This window comes from Macrobrachium nipponense, chromosome 43 (assembly GCF_015104395.2).
Source record: "Macrobrachium nipponense isolate FS-2020 chromosome 43, ASM1510439v2, whole genome shotgun sequence".
NCBI classification, from domain to species: Eukaryota; Metazoa; Arthropoda; class Malacostraca; order Decapoda; family Palaemonidae; genus Macrobrachium; species Macrobrachium nipponense.
Window position 1 is genome coordinate 28,218,191 of NC_061104.1, and position 19,466 is coordinate 28,237,656.

The 19,466-nt window shown below is 40.2% G+C and overlaps 2 protein-coding genes and 3 pseudogenes across 2 annotated transcripts; 4 read left to right on the forward strand and 1 right to left on the reverse strand.

Moving 5' to 3' along the window:
- Positions 1-1,750: 1,750 nt before the first annotated feature.
- Positions 1,751-2,954, forward strand: LOC135213613 (cuticle protein 6-like; annotated as a pseudogene).
- Positions 2,955-4,006: 1,052 nt separating this feature from the next.
- Positions 4,007-4,748, forward strand: LOC135213853 (cuticle protein 6-like). The gene is made up of 2 exons (XM_064247954.1): positions 4,007-4,037; positions 4,139-4,748. Exons 1-2 carry the CDS (start codon positions 4,007-4,009, stop codon positions 4,510-4,512), a joined length of 405 nt encoding a protein of 134 aa, XP_064104024.1. The 3' UTR covers positions 4,513-4,748.
- Positions 4,749-7,942: 3,194 nt separating this feature from the next.
- On the forward strand, positions 7,943-9,118 carry LOC135213612 (cuticle protein 6-like). The gene is made up of 2 exons (XM_064247636.1): positions 7,943-7,978; positions 8,299-9,118. The coding sequence occupies exons 1-2, from the start codon at positions 7,967-7,969 to the stop codon at positions 8,887-8,889; spliced, it is 603 nt and encodes a 200-aa protein (XP_064103706.1). The 5' UTR covers positions 7,943-7,966; the 3' UTR covers positions 8,890-9,118.
- A 3,617-nt stretch (positions 9,119-12,735) lies between these two features.
- On the forward strand, positions 12,736-13,867 carry LOC135213854 (uncharacterized; annotated as a pseudogene).
- Positions 13,868-17,026: 3,159 nt separating this feature from the next.
- On the reverse strand, positions 17,027-18,571 carry LOC135213932 (cuticle protein 19.8-like; annotated as a pseudogene).
- Positions 18,572-19,466: the final 895 nt, after the last annotated feature.

Genomic DNA, 19,466 nt, shown 5'->3' on the forward strand with positions numbered 1-19,466 from the left:
TCAGTTCACACACTTGCTATGGATACATTTAGCAGACCTCGCATTATTCAGGTGTCCTGCTGCTCGCAAGAAGGTTAAAATGAGTTTTACATTGTACAGATGAAGATCCCAGTGACCACAATAGTAATGTATCTAAAATAATACAACCAAAGGTTTTCAGTTCTTACAGGTTCAGTATCTTTAAGTTTCATTTCAACTTGATTCATGACGCCCTCTACTGCACTTGGATTTACTGTTATCCCCAGATAGCTAAGGAATTTGCAAGGAGTACAAATAGAGCCGATAGATTAACAAAAGGATACGTTACCGTGACAGAATCATTTCACGAGCTTTAGAGGAAAATTGGTTGGTCAAACGGCTACCATGACTGTAGACTGTCTCACTTTTCATCTTCTTCAGCAGCATTCGAGAGGCTATTTTGAATTGCAGAAGGGTTGGCTTGACCAAGACTGACAAATGGTACACGTAGGATAGCTTTCGCTGTATGTCCTATTCTTAAATCCACTCTAATTCGGGTTTGGGAGACTTCAAAGCCATGCATATACATCAATAAACTGTCAATTCGATGAGCTATATTTGCAATTTTAGGTTCTTGTACTACATGCCTTTCTGTGTCTTCAGCAGCTATATGTGAATGTCCCTATTGCAGGGTGAGTGGTACATAGATGAGTTTTTTATGTCCAGAGAAATATTAAAAAGTTACTAATTTTTGTTGTAATATAGTTAATGCACAATTCCTTGTGTGTAAAATGTGTGTTTCATCTGGTTGAAGTTAAGTTTGCTTGTATATTTTTTATGCATTTGCCTGATTAGTCAAAAACTATTCTAAATGAATTTTTATTCAATTCTTCATATGACGAGGTTTTGTTGAACTGCATATAGTTACCGATTATACGGTCAGTTCAATATATTGTTTTTATGGTAATTCCGATCATTAAAGCTGTAGTTTATTTTCATCTGATTACAATGTCATAAACATGTGACCTATGACAAACTTCACAAAGAAGATTTAAAAGTATGTGTTCAAATACTACCCATATGTTTATGGTATCTCTGAAGTAGATATCTTAAAACAAATATAACTCTATACTGGTTTGACTTAAAGAGGTCAATTTGGTTTCAACTGAAACACAACATATTTCTGCATTTGATTAATTTCGCTAGAAATCTTTATTTACCTGTAATTTTCCCAGACCAGAAATGGGAATTTTAACATCACGTGCCAATAAAACTTGAAAATCAAGGCATAGAAATTTACACTGCTGCATTTAGTACTGAAAAATGTTGATGTAAATAGCGTCTGCAAGTACCATATAATAAATAATTTGCATTTATCATTATTATTTTTTTTACTTTTTAAACGAAATAAATGAGAAACTTTAAAATCACCTACTGACAGCCATTTTGTGGCCTAACTCAAAAACCTTGATAGGTTTTTTAATTTGACTGCACAAATATCTAATATATTGGTGAATAACAGCTTAGATGGAAAAGTAAACCAATGCTTGTGGATATGCTAAGAAATAATATATAATATTAATACACGAAAACAACGTTACCGAAGCCAAAACACGAAAAGTTTTAGATCTTTGTATGATAATGTATAGCTACGATATACTCTGGGTTTGTAAAAACTCTAATGGTCACCTCTGCCCTGAGGAGGATTTCCCCGTTTCCCTGTCCACGCCCCACAGACCTTGCCCTTACCTGCTCCTATAAAAGGATCCTCAGCGGCCAACGGACTCAGACAGTCTCTGCCTCTCGCTGGATCACCATGAATGCTCTGGTAAACTTCGCTTTCTTTTCGTCTAAGAAAATCTTCTTCTTTATTTGGTGTGACATAAGAAAACATTAACTCTGAAGTGTAATTTGTAGAGGCTTTTAAGATGCAAATTATGCTATGTTTAATTGTAACACTAATATATTCTTACAGCCTTTTGTTTTGAATTCATCTGGAAAAATTCGAAATGGAATTTGAGCTAAATTCATTGGAAACTGCAAAACATTTCAAGTAATTCGAGTTGAATCTTTACCTATTTTAAATGAAATCCATAGATGAATATCAAAATATTTTACAAATAACTATATATTTTTCCTCACAGACAGTTCTTTCTCTCGCGGCTGTAGCTGCATGTGGTAGTGCCCAGATCTTAGGACACCCAGGAATCTACGGCGCTTACCCAGGGCTCTACTCAGGCCTCCTCCCCACGGCTATGCTGGAGTGCTCCCGGCTGCAGAGCCTTCTCCGTGTCCTGCTCCCTTGGCCTACAGCAACGTGGCTCCTGTAGCTTACAGTGCCCTCCCACCTACTTGTCCCCGTAGCTCCCATCCAGTCTCAGTACCATGCCCAGGGACGAGCTCGGCCAATACTCCTTCGGGTATGCCGGCGGTCCTGCTGCCCGTTCTGAGACCCGCGATGCCTTCGGGATCGTCAGAGGATCCTACAACTACGTAGACTCCGACGGCAAGATTCAGACTCAGCACTACGTGGCTGATGCCCTCGGCTTCCGCGTCTCTGGCACCAATCTGCCCGTGGCTCCCGATGCCCCAGCAGCCGCTCCTCTGGCTCTTCCAGGACCTCTGCCAGAACCCGTCCAGGATACCCCAGAGGTGGCTGCCGCCAAAACTGCCTTCCGGATTGCTTACGACGAAGCCGCCACTGCAGCTGCTGCCGCCCCCGATGCCCGCAAATAGCCGGCTTCTCTGTTTGTTTGTTTGATTATTTGTTTGTTTCATCGTGTTTGTGGCTGTCTCCTTTTCCGTGGATCGGGCAACGTAGAGCACATGAATATCTGTTGGTTGATTGGTCTCCTTCCGAAGGACTTCATAAACTGGTGTAATTCTGTGTTGACTCGCCTCCACTTCGTGTATATAATGTAGAGAGATATTCAGGCTGTGATCAGAGTTATGTGTGACTGTTAAATCCTTCATTATAAAATCAAAATATAGACAAACTTTTCAATATTTTCCTATACATTTCCATGACTATATACAGAAGGCATTCACATAAATAAAAAAAATTATGAAAGGTTTAATTCCAACGTCTTAGGAAACTACAAAGAAAATACTCTGATTAGTTATTACTAGCAAACTGACCCATCTACGATGGATGATAAAATACGGGTGTAGAAGTGAAAAATTTATATGTACTATTTGTTCAGCAATATTAAAATAAGGGCGATTTTTATACATACCTACTACAGAATCTCTTTGTACACAATGTTATCAGTTTGTCCACTACTTAATTTCAAGTTGTCAGAGTCAGTTGCTCTGCTCATCGCCACATACAGTTGGCCATGCGTGAACATGGGTGACGGCAGAAACACACCAACACGACCCCTGCGACTTGTTTGCAGTGAATGAGAAGGCCAGGTTGATGGGAAACTGCCTGCACCGTAACTGGAACGGAAACTGGTTGTCCGAAGGCATCAGAGGAATCCGGGGGATGAACAGACGTTTGCCGGTGTGAGGGCCCGTTGCTATCACTACTTCGATGTCGTGGGAGTTTAGCTCCATAACAGTGTACCTCGTTCTGTTGTAATCTCCATTGGCAGGATCGAAATTCCAAAGCAACATTACCGGGCAGTACTTCTTCAACGTTATTTTGTGCACTGGCAGTCCCAATGGATTTAAGTTATTAAAAAAATCTTGCGGATATTGATGATAATTTTCATCTTCTATTGTGTCCGAGCTGAAATATTCGCGACATTCTCCGGGGAAGTTGTACAGAAATTATCTAAAAAAAATCGTACAGTAACCAAGTCTACGGGAATAACCAGCCTCGTTTCACGGCCAGAAACAGCTCCGTTTCAGGGAATCCCTTCTCACCCCCACCCCTTACAAAGGAGTGGGGTAGGTTGGATGAAACCCCATTACAAACCATCTTAGGGGTCCCCACCATAACCCTGCCAAGTTTCATGCCCATCTGACCAGCCGTTTGGCCATGATTGAATGACAGACAGACAGACAGACAGACAGACAGACATTACCCCCATTATAGTATGATATGAAAACTAGTAACAAACTATATCGAACATGTTGGTAGTGTTTTTTTATTTATTTATTTATTTTTTACAATATTTCAAGATCTAGTGCAACAAATTTAATGGGATAATAAAAAAACGGGGTTGAAAAGCAGCTCCCATCCAGTCTCAGTACCATGCCCAGGACGAGCTCGGCCAATACTCCTTCGGGTATGCCGGCGGTCCTGCTGCCCGTTCTGAGACCCGCGATGCCTTCGGGATCGTCAGAGGATCCTACAACTACGTCGACTCCGACGGCAAGATTCAGACTCAGCACTACGTAGCTGATGCCCTCGGCTTCCGCGTCTCTGGCACCAATCTGCCCGTGGCTCCCGATGCCCCAGCAGCCGCTCCTCTGGCTGCTCTTCCAGGACCTCTGCCAGAACCCGTCCAGGATACCCCAGAGGTGGCTGCCGCCAAAACTGCCTTCCGGATTGCTTACGACGAAGCCGCCGCTGCAGCTGCTGCCGCCCCCGATGCCCGCAAATAGGCGGCCTCTCTGTTTGTTTGTTTGTTTGTTTCATCGTGTTTGTGGCTATCTCCTTTTCCCTGGATCGGGCGACGTAGAGCACATGAATATCAGTTGGTTGATCGGTTCTCCTTCTGAAGGACTTCATAAACTGGTGTTATTCTGTGTTGACTCGCCTCCACTTCGTGTATATAATGTAGAGAGACATTCGGGCTGTGATCAGAGTTATGTGTGACTGTTAAATCCTTTAAAATAAAAACAAAATATTATTAAAAGACTCTTTTATATCATCTATAACATTTCCATGACTATATAGAAATGCATTCACATCAATCCAACAAATTCATGAAAGGTTTAATGCCAACGATTTTGAAGATAACAGAGATAATACCCGGATTATTCTACGATATCTAGTAACAAACTATGCTGAATATGCTGGTAGTCTTTTTTTTTTCTTTTTTTTAAACAAAATTTTAAGGTTCAATGCAACAAATTCTATGGGTTATAATATAAACCACCTTTGTAAAGAAAAAAATCAATATTGAAAGCAATTCAGTTATACTATTAAATTATCAGTTTCGATCTTTGTTTACAGTAATTTTGAGTCTTTAGCTGATACTGACGGGTTCAGTGCAGATACCCTTTTGGTAAACATTCTCTCGAGATATAATTCAGCACAGAGCTCAACCTCAGAATTAAGATTGACAAACTGAGACTTTGGGAACGCACAGAGGTGATCTGTTTGATCTTCACCCATAAAGTCCCCCAAAAATCTTGTGACTTATGGCGGCCATTGTGGATTTTTTTAATTATGGAGGTTAAGACAGATGCAGATTAGTTAAGTGGATTTGCATAACCAGCCAGTCTTTGAGGGTGTTCTCATGTCTGCAATATCAGTAAGATCTCGAATGTCAATAGCCGCTCTGAAGTGGTAATAGCAAACCCGCAAACAGACTCAACAGCATTGATAATACTGGTGGTTGCAGACTCTGACTAAACCAACTTTCCGGCAATTCCTGGTTTCATTCCATGACTCGAGTGAGACCTCCAGATGTTTTGATGGAGCCCATAAGGACTTGCTCACTTATCATAGTAATCCAGTCCGTGACCTGAATTTGTCAGGTCTTTCAATTGTGAAATATTCTTGCGTTGTAAACTTTTGATATTCTTGTGGCTTCATGATTGTTTTCAGTTCACACACTTGCTACGGATACACTTGAGCAGACCTCGCATTATTCAGGTGTCCTGCTGCTCGCAAGAAGGTTAAAATGACTTTTACATTGTACAGATGAAGATCAACGTGACCACAATGCGCTGCTCGTACAGAGTTTCACAATAGTAATTTATCGAAAATAATACAACCAAAGGTTTTCAGTTCTTACACATGGTTCAGTATCTTTTAATTTCATTTCAACTTGATTCATAATGCCCTCTACTGCACTTTGAATCTACTGTTATCGCCAGATAGCTAAGGAAATTGCAAGGAGTACCAAGTAGAGCCCTAAGATTAATAAAAAGATACGTCACCGTGCCAGAATTACCCCTGCACTAATTGAGCTACATTGGCTCCCAGTAAAAGCAAGAATAGAATACAAAATAATTCTTACAGTCTTTAAAGTACTAAACTATGGTGAACCAATATATCTGAGAAACTGTTTAAGATTCTTTAGATCTCAAATGAATATTGTGATCAGACATGAAAGTGAAGCATATAGGCTATTTGAACCTAGAACAAATTTTAAGTCAGGCGAGAGAGCATTTGAACATTGTGCACCATGACTACATAACACAAAATCGACTGAAAATGAGAGATCATACAAGAAAAAAAAAAAAAAAAACAAAAAACTAAAGACTCTCCTATTCTGCAGGAGCTACGTGACAGGGAATCACCACAGGAGGGCTGTACATAAAACCAAACAATATGAGCAAAGAGAAAGTTGTGAAGAAAAGACACGTAGGCAAGTTTGTAAGTTTCTTTTAACAGTCTCGATAATCAAAGGTGATTCTAACAACAGTGCTGCTAATGCATGCTGAGTAAGAAAATGAGGTCAAAGATTCTGGTATATGCATGTCTAGATGTCTAGTCTTCATATGAGCAACACATTCTTTGCATGCACTGTCTCCCATAGTTCTTCATAGTAACCTCCAACCATTATTGTCCCTGTGGCTCCTAAAAAGATGAATGAGGGTAGGAAGAACCACTTCAAAAGTTTTAGAGAAAAGTAGTTGGTCAACGGTTGCTATGATTGTAGATTGCCCACTCTTGTCACCTTCCTCAACAGTGTTCAAGAGCCAATTTTAAACAGCAGAAGGGTTGGGAGGACCAAGAATGACAAATAGTATAGATAGGAATCGGCTTTTACAATATATCCACTCTAATTTGGGCTCGGGAGACTTCAAAGCCGTGCCTACACTTCTATATGAAGTGTCAGGTCGATAGGGTATATTGCTCTTTCAGGTTCTTGTACAAAATATTTCTATGTCTTCAGCAGCCATAAGCGAATAGTCCTGCTTTATGGGTGGATGGTACACAGTTAATTTCCTAATTTCATAAGCTGCTAAAGAAAATAATTGAAGAGAAATATTAAATAGTTATTCATACTTTTGAGTAATTCAGTTAATGAATAATTCCTTGCGTGTAAAATGAGTGTTTCATCAGGTTGAAGTTATTTTTGCTTGAATAGTTTTTATTAGTTTTCATACATTTCCTAGATAAGTCCAAAATTAATTTAAAGGAATTTTGTTTTTCATTTCTTTCCATGACGGGGTTTTGTTGAATTGCACAGTTACTGATTATATGGTAATTCTGATTATTAAAGCTGCAATCTATTTTCATCTCATTGCAATGTCATAAACATGACAAGAAATGGGAATATAAACATCACGTGACAATAAAACTTAAACATCAAGGCACAGGATTTACACTGCTGCATTTAGTACTGAAAGAATTAATGTAAATAGCGTCTGTAAATACCATGTTATAAAAAATATGTATATTTCATTTGCCAAATTAATTTTTTTACACGTTACATATAATGAATAAGAAAAATTACAAACACCCTAATGGCCGCCATTTTGTGGCCTAACTCAAAAAATCTTTATAGGTTATTTTCATTGTACTGCACAAACATGTAATATATTATTCAATAACAATTCAGCTAGGCTGTGATAGTTTGGCGTTTAGATGGAAAAGTAAACCGATGCTTGTGGATATGAAAAGCAATATAATATATATAATATTAATAAATGAAAACAACGTTACCGAAGCCACAACACGAAAACTTTAGATCTTTGGATGATAATGTATAGATGCGATATACTATGGTTTGCAAAAACTCCAACGGTCACCTCTGCCCTGAGGAGGATTTCCCCGTTTCCCTGTCCACGCCCCACAGACCTTGCCCTTACCTGCTCCTATAAAAGGATCCTCAGCGGCCAACGGACTCAGACAGTCTCTGCCTCTCGCTGGATCACCATGAATGCTCTGGTAAACTTCGCTTTCTTTTCGTCTATGAAAATCTTCTTCTTTATTTGCAGTGACTTAAGAAAGCATTAACTCAAAAAAGGTGTCACTTGTCAAGGTTCTTACGATGCAAATTATGCTACGTCTAATTGTAACACTAATATATTCTTACATCCTTTTGTTTTGAATTCATCTGGAAAAATTCGAAATGGAATTTAAGCGATATTCATTGGAAACTGAAAACATTTCATGTAATTCGATTTGAATCTTTACCTAATATTTTAAATGAAATCCATATGATTTTAATATCAAAATATTTACAAATAATATATTTTTCCTCACAGACAGTTCTTTCTCTCGCGGCTGTAGCTGCATGTGGTAGTGCCCAGATCTTAGGACACCCAGGAATCTACGGCGCTTACCCAGGGCTCTACTCAGGCCTCCTCCCCCACGGCTATGCTGGAGTGCTCCCGGCTGCAGGAGCCTTCTCCGTGTCTCCTGCTCCCTTGGCCTACAGCAACGTGGCTCCTGTAGCTTACAGTGCCCTCCCCTACGCCCCCGTAGCTCCCATCCAGTCTCAGTACCATGCCCAGGACGAACTCGGCCAGTACTCCTTCGGGTATGCCGGCGGTCCTGCTGCCCGTTCTGAGACCCGCGATGCCTTCGGGATCGTCAGAGGATCCTACAACTACGTCGACTCCGACGGCAAGATTCAGACTCAGCACTACGTAGCTGATGCCCTCGGCTTCCGCGTCTCTGGCACCAATCTACCCGTGGCTCCCGATGCCCCAGCAGCCGCTCCTCTGGCTCTTCCAGGACCTCTGCCAGAACCCGTCCAGGATACCCCAGAAGTGGCTGCCGCCAAAACTGCCTTCCGGATTGCTTACGACGAAGCCGCCGCTGCAGCTGCTGCCGCCCCCGATGCCCGCAAATAGGCGGTTTCTCGGTTTGTTTGTTTATTTCATCGTGTTTGTGGCTCTCCTTTTCCGTGGATCGGGCGACGTTGAGCACATGAGTATCAGTTGGTTGATTGGTCTCCTTCCGAGGGACTTCACAAACTGGTGTAATTCTGTGTTGACTCGCCTCCACTTCGTGTATATAATGTAGAGAGACATTCGGGCTGTGATCAGAGTTATGTGTGACTGTTAAATCCTTCATAATAAATCAAAATATTGACAAACTTTTCAAAATTTTCCTATACATTTCCATGACTAATATACAGAAGGCATTCACATAAATAAAAAAAATTATGAAAGGTTTAATTCCAACGTCTTTGGAAACTACAAAGAAAATACTCTGATTAGTTATTACTAGCAAACTGACCCATCGACGATGGGTGATAAAATACTGGTGTAGAAGTGAAAAATTTATATGTACTATTTGTTCAGCAATATTAAAATAAGGGCGATTTTTATACATACCTACTACAGAATCTCTTTGTGCACAATGTTATCAGTTTGTCCACAACTTAATTTCAAGTTGGTAGAGTCAGTTGCTCTGCTCATCGCCACATACAGTTGGCCATGCGTGAACATGGGTGACGGCAGAAGCACACCAACACGATCCCTGCGACTTGTTTGCAGTGAATGAGAAGGCCAGGTTGATGGGAAACTGCCTGCGCCGTAACTGGAACAGAAACTGGTTGTCCGAAGGCATCAGAGGAATCCGGGGGATGAACAGACGTTTGCCGGTGTGAGGGCCCGTTGCTATCACTGCTTCGATGTCGTGGGAGTTTAGCTCCATAACGGTGTACCTCGTTCCGTTGCAATGTCCATTGGCAGGATCGAAATTCCGAAGCAACATTACCGGGCAGTACTTCTTCAACGTTATTTTGTGCACTGGCAGTCCCGATGGATTTAAGTTATTCAAAAAATCTTGCGGATATTAATGATAATTTTCATCTTCTATTGTGTCCGAGCTGAAATATTCGCGACTTTCTCTGGGGAAGTTGTACAGAAATTATGTATGAAAAATCGTAAAGTAACCAAGTCTACGGGAATAACCAGCCTCGTTTCACGGCCAGAAACAGCTCAGTTTCAGGGAATCCCTTCTCACCCCCACCCCCTACAAAGGAGGGGGTTAGGTTGGATGAAACCCCATTACAAACCATCTTAGGGGTCCCCACCATAACCCTGCCAAGTTTCATGCCCATGACCAGCCGTTTGGCCGTGATTGAATGACAGACAGACAGACATTACGCCCATTATAGTATGATATGAAAACTAGTAACAAACTATATCGAACATGTTGGTAGTGTTTTTTTATTTATTTATTTATCTATTTATCTTTTACAATATTTCAAGATCCAGTGCAACAAATTCAATGGGCATATAATAAAAAAACGGGGTTGAAGAGCAGAAAATGAATAGTTAGAAGCAATTCAGTCACACTATATAATTATCAGTTTCGATTTTTTTTATTCTAACTTCAAGTCTAGCTGATACCGACGGGTTCAGTGCAGATACCCTTTTGGTCAACATTTTCGAGATATAATTTTGCAGAAACAGGGCTCGACCCCAGAATTTTAGATTGACAAACTGAGACTTTGGGAATGCACAGAGGTGATCTGTTTGATCTTCACCCATAAAGTCCTCAAAAAATCCTATGACAAGTCCTAGAGTTATGTCCACAAAATGGCGGCCATTGAGGATTTTTTAAATTACGAAGGGTAGGAGAGATGTAGATTAGTTAAGTGGATTTATATAGCCAGCCAGCCTTTGAAGGTGTACTCATGTCAGCAATGTCAGTAAGATCTCGAATTTACCAAGATTCACAAATGTAAATATGCCGCTCTGAAGTGGCATTAGCAAACGCAGAAACAAACTCAACAGCTTTGATAATACTGGCAGTTGCAGACTCTGACTAAACCAACTTTCTGACAATTGATGGTTTTATTCCATAACCTCGAGTGAGACCTCCACATGTTTTGATGGAGCCCATGAGGACTTGCTCACTTGTCTTAGTAATCCAGGTCTGCGACGTGAATTTGTCAGATCTTTCAATTGTTAAAATATCTTGCGTTATTAACTTTTGATATTCCTGTGGCTTCATGATTGTTTTCAGTTCACACACTTGCTAAGGATACACTTGAGCAGACCTTGCATTATTCAGGTGTCCTGCTACTCGCAAGAAGGTTAAAATGAGTTTTACATTGTACAGATGAAGATCAAAGTGACCACAATAGTAATGTATCTAAAATAATACAACCAAAGGTTTTCAGTTCTTGCACACGGTTCAGTATCTTCAAGTTTCATTTCAACTTGATTCATGACGCCCTCTACTGCACTTGGATTTACTGTTATCCCCAGATAGCTAAGGAATTTGCAAGGAGTACAAATAGAGCCGATAGATTAATAAAAGGATATGTTACCGTGACAGAACCCTTTCACGAGCTTTAGAGGAAATTGGTTGGTCAAAAGCTACCATGATTGTAGACTGTCTGCACTTTTCACCTTCTTCAGCTGCATTCACGAAGTAATTTTGAATTGCAGAAGGGTTGGCTTGACCAAGACTGACAAATGGTACACGTAGGATAGCTTTCGCTGTATGTCCTATTCTTAAATCCACTCTAATTCGGGTTTGGGAGACTTCAAAGCCATGCATATACATCAATAAACTGTCAATTCGATGAGCTATATTTGCAATTTTAGGTTCTTGTACTACATGCCTTTCTGTGTCTTCAGCAGCTATATGTGAATGTCCCTATTGCAGGGTGAGTGGTACATAGATGAGTTTTTTATGTCCAGAGAAATATTAAAAAGTTACTAATTTTTGTTGTAATATAGTTAATGCACAATTCCTTGTGTGTAAAATGTGTGTTTCATCTGGGTTGGAAGTTGAAAGGTTTGCTTGTATATTTTTTATGCATTTGCCTGATTAGTCGAAAACTATTCTAAATGAATTTTTATTCATTTCTTCATATGACGAGGTTTTGTTGAACTGCATATAGTTACCGATTATACGTTCAGTTCAACATATTGTTTTTATGGTAATTCTGATAATTAAAGCTGCAATTTATTTTCATCTGATGACAAACTTTACAAACAAGATGCAAAAGTGTGTTCGAAAACTGCCTATATGTTTATGGTATCTCTGAAGTAAATATCTTGAAACAAATATAACTCTATACTGGTTTCAACTGAAAGACAACATAATTCTGCATTTGGTTCATTTCGCAAGAAATTTTGATTTACCTGATAATTTCCCCAGACCAGGAATGGGAATAGAATTTTACACTACTGCATTTAGTACGGAGAAATATTGATGTAAATAGCGTCTGCAAGTACCATATAATAAATAATATGCATATTTCATTTGGCAAATTAATTTTTTTACACTTTACATATAATAAATAAGAAAAAAAAAAAAAAAACCCTAGTAGCCGCTACTTTGTGGCCTAACTCAAAAAAACCTTTATAGATTGCTTAATTGTACTGCACAAATGTGTAATATATTAGTCAATAACAGTCCAGCTAGGCTGTGTTAGTTTGGCGTTTAGATGGAAAAGTAAGCCGATGCTTGTGGATATGCTAAGAAATAATATATAATATTAATAAATTAAAACAACGTTACCGAAGCGAAAACACGAGAAGTTTTAGATCTTTGTATGATAATCTATAGACACGATATACTACTATGGGTTTGTAAAAACTCCAACGGTCACCTCTGCCCTAAGGTAGATTTCCCCGTTTCCCTGTCCACGCCCCACAGACCTTGTTGCCCTTACCTGCTCCTATAAAAGGATCCTCAGCGGCCAACGGACTCAGACAGTCTCTGCCTCTCGCTGGGTCACCATGAATGCTCTGGTAAACTTCGCTTTCTTTTCGTCTATGAAAATCTTCTTCTTTATTTGCTGTGACTTAAGAAAAGATTAACATAACTCGGAAGGTGTAATTTGTCGAGGCTTTTAAGATGTAAATTATGTTACGTCTAATTGTAACAGTAATATATTCTTACAGCCTTTTGTTTTGAATTCATCTGGGAAAATTCGAAATGGAATTTAAGCGATATTCATTGAAAACTGCAAAACATTTTATGTAATTCGATCTGAATCTCTATAGGGAAGAGCTGTTCGATCTTTTGCTAATATTCTAATTCAAATTCATATGATTTTAATATCAAAATATTTACAAATAATATATTTTTCCTCACAGACAGTTCTTTCCCTCGCGGCTGTAGCTGCATATGGTAGTGCCCAGATCTTAGGACACCCAGGAATCTACGGCGCTTACCCAGGGCTCTACTCAGGCCTCCTCCCCCACGGCTATGCTGGAGTGCTCCCGGCTGCAGGAGCCTTCTCCGTGTCTCCTGCTCCCTTGGCCTACAGCAACGTGGCTCCTGTAGCTTACAGTGCCCTCCCCTACGCCCCCGTACCTCCCATCCAGTCTCAGTACCATGTCCCTAGGAACGGAGCTCTCGGCCAATACTCCTTCGGGTATGCCGGCGTCCTGCTGCCCGTTCTGAGAACCCGCGATGCCTTCGGGATCGTCAGAGGATCCTACAACTACGTTGACTCCGACGGCAAGATTCAGACTCAGCACTACGTGGCTGATGCCCCTCGGCTTCCGCGTCTCTGGCACCAATCTGCCCGTGGGGGGGGGGGGCTGGCCCCGATGCCCCAGCAGCCGCTCCCACTCTGGCTCTTCAGGACCTCTGCCAGAACCCGTCCAGGAATACCCCAGAGGTGGCTGCGCCAAAACTGCCTTCCGGAGGATTGCTTACGACGAAGCCGCCACTGCAGCTGCTGCCGCCCCGACGCCCGCAAATAGGCGGTTTCTCTGTTTGTTTGTTTTTTTTGTTTTTTTGTTTCATCGTGTTTGTGCTGTCCTTTTCCGTGGATCGGGCGACGTAGAGCACATGAATATCAGTTGGTTGATTGGTCTCCTTCCGAAGGACCTCAATGAACCGGTGTAATTCTGTGTTGACTCGCCTCCACTTCGGTGGGTACTAATGTAGTAGAGACATTCGGGCTGTGATCAGAATTATGTGTGACTGTTAAATCCTTTAAAATAAAAACAAAAACATCGTTAAAAGACTTTTATATCATTTTATACTTTTCCATGATTACGTATATAGAAGGCATTCCATAGAATCGAGCAAAATCAGGAAAGGTTTAATGCCAACGTTTTTGGAGATAACAAAAATAATACTCTATTATACGAAAACTGTTAACAAACCATACTGAACAATCTGGTAGTTTCCCTAACAATATTTCACGATTCAGTGCTGCACATTTCATAGATTTAAATTAACAGAGAGAGAGAGAGAGAAAAAAAAAAATAGGGTTCGTAAGAATACAAACCAATAGAGCCAAACAAACTTTTGCTTTTAATCAATACGCGATGAAGTACTTTCCAGATTCATAACACTCTTACATACTCAAATAGTCTTATCAAGTCTCAGATTTTCCTTTACTGATATTATGAATGTTGAGCCGATATTAAACCGTTCAATGTAGTTACTCTTTTGGTCAATGTTCTCTCGGTGCGCAATAACAGTTCAGTTAGGCTGATCAGCCTAGAGTTTGGATTGGTAGGCGAGGGGAGACCGTGGAAGGAAGCAGAATGAGGGATGAAAACTGAAGTGTAAAAGGAAAATTATTTGGGGAAGAGACAACTGCATCTTCTAAATTCTTCTCTTAAAAATTTGTATTCGAATATCTCCTTTTTCCTTTTCTCCTGACTTCTAAAGTTATGGAATCTTTGGGCTTGTTTCTACGTGTAGTCTAGGTTTCATAACACTCGAAAACCTGTCAGGAAACAGTGTTAATCAAATACCTCACAAAATCATCAGCCACCAGTTTCCTTCGTTCTGTCCCAGTCTAGAATTCATCCCATCCAGCCCCCCTACCCCCCGCCCCGTGTGTATAGTGTGGGTGTGTGATTTCTTTACGGCTCCCGTAACAACCCCTCTTCTAAGATCTCGGTCTCACGTCCTGATGAGGTCATCCTATCTTTCAATCTTTACATATCTTGCTTTTTATTTGCTAATTTCTTCATTTCTCGAAGAGAGGGGGGAGGGGAGGGACGAAGCATCATCTCTGATGCTGTTAGGGTCTGCATATAATAAAAAGTTTTGAAGTATGTTGTTATTACAAAAACTAAAACATAATTTTCTAAGCGCTTGCAGTCGTATGATATGTTTTATTTATTTTATTTTTTTTTTTCTACGATATGAGGTAACAAAACAAACCAAAGTTCTCATCTCATTCTATGTCGAATAAAAAAAACTAAGAAAAGCTAATTTATGTGAAAGACAGTAGAATAAAGCAAAGTGGAATTAAAACATACATAAAGGACGAAGGGTTATGAAAGTTTGAATGGTAGAAGTACGAGACCAGAAATTACGCGGGGTGGGGGTGGGGGGGGGGGGTTGGTTGGCACGTCATGAGACTGAGTAGCATAAACTAATAGAAGGGTAAAAGCTGTTAGACAGGGAAGGCCCTTGACTCTAGAAACCGTACAAACAATCAGTACGATGATGCTTCCTGCAGGTATACGAAATTACTTTGAAAATTCGTAAATCATCTTCAACAAAACATTACATGTGTCATACCCCGGTTACAAGATCAAGGAAAGTACGTTTTTGACTTAAGTATACCCGTACGTATAATTGGTGAGAGAACGAAAGGGATACCAAAGAGTGAAGTGGAAGAAGTCTCAGTGACCAGAATCTATGATGGAAAACAGTCAGCGTGGCTTATAGACTAAATTTTAGAGACTTAATCAAGTCTCAGCTTCAGTGCTGTGAAATGATACAAAACATTTCGTAATTTCCATCCTCATTCGACAAATATGTGAAAGAACTTTCGAATGATGGAGTTTTAACCTCGTCAATCTGTACCTAACCTAGCCAAACTATTAATCAATTCCTCTGTTCCTTTATTCAATTCAATACAATTAACTGCAACTACGGAAGGTACTTCAGAACACGTTTCCCTCACTAAATATTTAATTATTTTATAAAATTCCTAACTATCTGGATTTATTGTTCTGTCATAAAGATAAGATTCCTGCTTTGAAGAGATCTTTGGTGGTCTATTGTTCCAACTGATAGAAATGAAAAACTAGGAAATATGTAGGAGCCACCAAAAGACTCCTTAGTAAAGACTGAGTCTCATCTTAGAGTTATTCATCGTTGCAAGAAGCGTCAAATTTCATTTTCATGTATGAATTTTAATATTGTTGTCCAGGGACCCAGTGACTATTTCTCTCTCTCTCTCTCTCTCTCTCTCTCTCTCTCTCTCTCTCTCTCTCTCTCTCTCTCTCCATTCTGGAATCATTAAATATTAAGCAGTTTGCCCTCCCCCCCCGCCATTAAAAAGTCAGATCACTTCTACACTTTGTTTGGTATATTGCATAAGACGAGGTCCCCCTTCCATAAATGAGGGCGTCACTCAGTTTTTTATTTATTTATCTTCTTTTTATTTTTTTTTGGGGGGGGTCTTCAGAGTTAGGCATTAGTCTTTCTACTTTTAAAGTTTTTCCTTTCATTTTTATTGTATTATGTTACTGATTTCATGGTTTTTAAAAATAATTTTAACTATTGTATCAATTTACCCATTACATTGCTTTTACTTAGTCTGTTTTTAATTTGTATATTTTGTACTACAGCAGTGAAGATGAGAATTGATAATGCATGGAAAATTTGGCCAATAAGCTGTAAATGCTGCGTTGGCTTTTTTTCTATAATATTCTGGCGTTCCAGATGCCCAATTTTCCATATATATATATATTATATATATATATATATATATATATATATATATATATATATATATATATATTTGTGTGTGTGTGTGTATGTATATATATATATATATATATATATATATATATTATATATATATATATATATATATATATGTTTGTGTGTGTGTGTGTTTGCGCTTCTATGTGAGAATGTATATGAATTTTTAAAAAAGATGGTTATACGTCGTAAGAATGTTTAAAAAAATCCATGCACTCCGAAATGAGCTCACAATATTTATATAATCTGTTAGATCGTGCAGACACAGTTACCCACTTCCAAGGTAAAGAAATTTTAAAGACGTTTTTGGGTCATATATTGTATTTAAGACGGAAAAAGCAATTCATCAGGATCACAAAGGTCACGAAAAGCTCTCTACATTTTTGGACACGATTAGAAAAAGCGCGCCAACGCTTCAACGACGAGTTTAACAAAACGCTTTGAAAGAAGAAACTTCTTATAACTCGTCGAAGAAAGGCTCTGCGCCGATTAATATGTACAAACGCCTTCTTCACCCAGCAACGGCTGGCTGGCTTTCCCAGCTCCTTTAGGCTGTGCATCTTTCCCTTAATGAAGGCGGTAAGAAATTGCGTGTTTTGGACTGTTCTCTACTTGGAGGAGTGTTGTGCCACTTGGAGTAGCTGCTCCTGATACGGTATGGGCAGCGACAGACGGCACATGCACATGCGCGGGAGGGGCATAAGCATGGGCATGAGTATATGGGATATGGTAGGTATTAGTAGCATGGGTATATGGAGTAAGAGCATGGTGAGCGCCATAGACGGTTGGGTAGCCGTAGGACAAGGGAGCAGAGAATCCTATTGAGAAACGACGTGGAGAGTACACACCCAGAGCGTGGGCTGCCAAAACAGAGCGCTTCTTTGCGTTTTGGAGCAGCTGCGGCGGCGGCAGCAGCTGCCCTCGTTATAGCTGCCTCATGAGCCGCCTTTGCAGCGGCGACTTCTGGGGTATCTTGTACAGGTTCAGGAAGCACAGCAGGAACAGCCAAAGGAGCAGCTACTGGGGCATCAGGGCCCACGGGCAGGTTAGTGCCAGACACGCGGAAACCAAGGGCATCGGCAACATAATGCTGGGTCTGGACCTTCCCCTCAGAGTCGATGTAGTTGTACGATCCCCTGACGACCCCAAATGCATCGCGGGTCTCAGAGCGGGCGGAAGGACCTCCGGCATACCCGAAGGTGTACTGGCCGAGCTCGTCCTGGGCATGGTACTGGGACTGAACAGGTGCGTAAGGAGCGGTACTGTATGTCACAGGGGCTGCATGGCTATAGGTTAAAGGTGCATGAGAAACAGGTACAGACGCAGGGTAAACGCCTGTATACCCATACCCATGGGGCACAAGACCATGGTATGTGTTTGGATGGGCACCGTAGGCTTGGCTGTATCCTAGATGGGCACTAGCGAAGGCAGCTGTGGCTGCGATTGTAAGCAATGTCTGAAAAAAGATAAACAACAGCTAAGTGAAACATGAAACTCGTCGGTTCCCTTATCTTGAAAAGCTTTTATAATACACTGATCATGGAGTCTTCACAACAGCCAGCAGGGCCGAACTCATCTTAAACACCCGTTATGATCTTACCAGAGCATTCATGGTGATCCAGCGAGAGAGGAAGCCGTGTCTGCGTCTGACGGCAATTGGGAAGCCTTATATACATGTTCCCCACAACAAGGACTAATGGGCGTGGGCGTGGGCGTTGAAGGAGGGAAATTCTCCCAGAGTCCTCCTTACTTGGGCTGGAGGGAAACATTTCCAAGCTGCGGTTTCCTTGTGACTTCTGACATTTTGCGTCCGCCTTTACAAACGGGAGTCACCAGTGACCAGTCTTCGTGTCGATGCGGAGCGTTGCTGGAACTATAGAGCAAGAATATGGAAAGTTGGGGAAATAAGGAGAGGATTTAGCATTGTGAATATAAGAGTGGGGAAATATGCATGGTATATAAACATCCGAAATACCTTTAAAAAGACAATTATAATAGTACATAACTGAGGGAAAGAGGCATGGGAGTTTGAATTTAGAAAAATAAGAATAAGAAACAAGCAGGGGATATAAAGATGGTAAGTACGATCACGGTAATTATTCAAAAGAATTAAATTTGTGGAAATAACATTCCAAACAAATGATACAGTTCTTTCATATTTAATATTACAAGTCAATGGTTAATAAAATTTGTAATTCAATAGTGAATACAGTCACACAAGCATTCAAAGTTGAACGTTAAAATTATAAAACATTCCTAGAAGCCTGACAGAATACATGGATCACAGACTTTCTGTATATATAAAAATATTCATGCAATTTGATATTCCTGAACGATTAAACTAATCTAGACTTTTTCGGTATTTTCTACCAAGAAATGAAACTACTCTCAGTTGACATTCACTCTTATTACCCAAATTCAAGAAAAAGTATTTTGAAGTAAAAAAGATTGCATTCTATGAATGTATAAATGACACTATAAGGAGTGGCGAAAAACAAAAAAATCATGAGAACTGCGAAGACTAGTTCAGTTTACGCTTAACGACAAGAGCTCAAGGCCTCTCGACAAATACTGATTTCGGAAGCTATAACTGATCATATGGGTGAGGTCCGATGGAGGCTTTACGAAAATATGGGAGTATATTATGTCGCCAAGCTGTATATCGCCTTTATGATGACATCCGGAACTCGGGCAGTGGTTCAAATCAAAGGACCTTGGTTCAAATTACTGCTACAAAGCGATCTTCTCTGGTCGTTCATCGGAT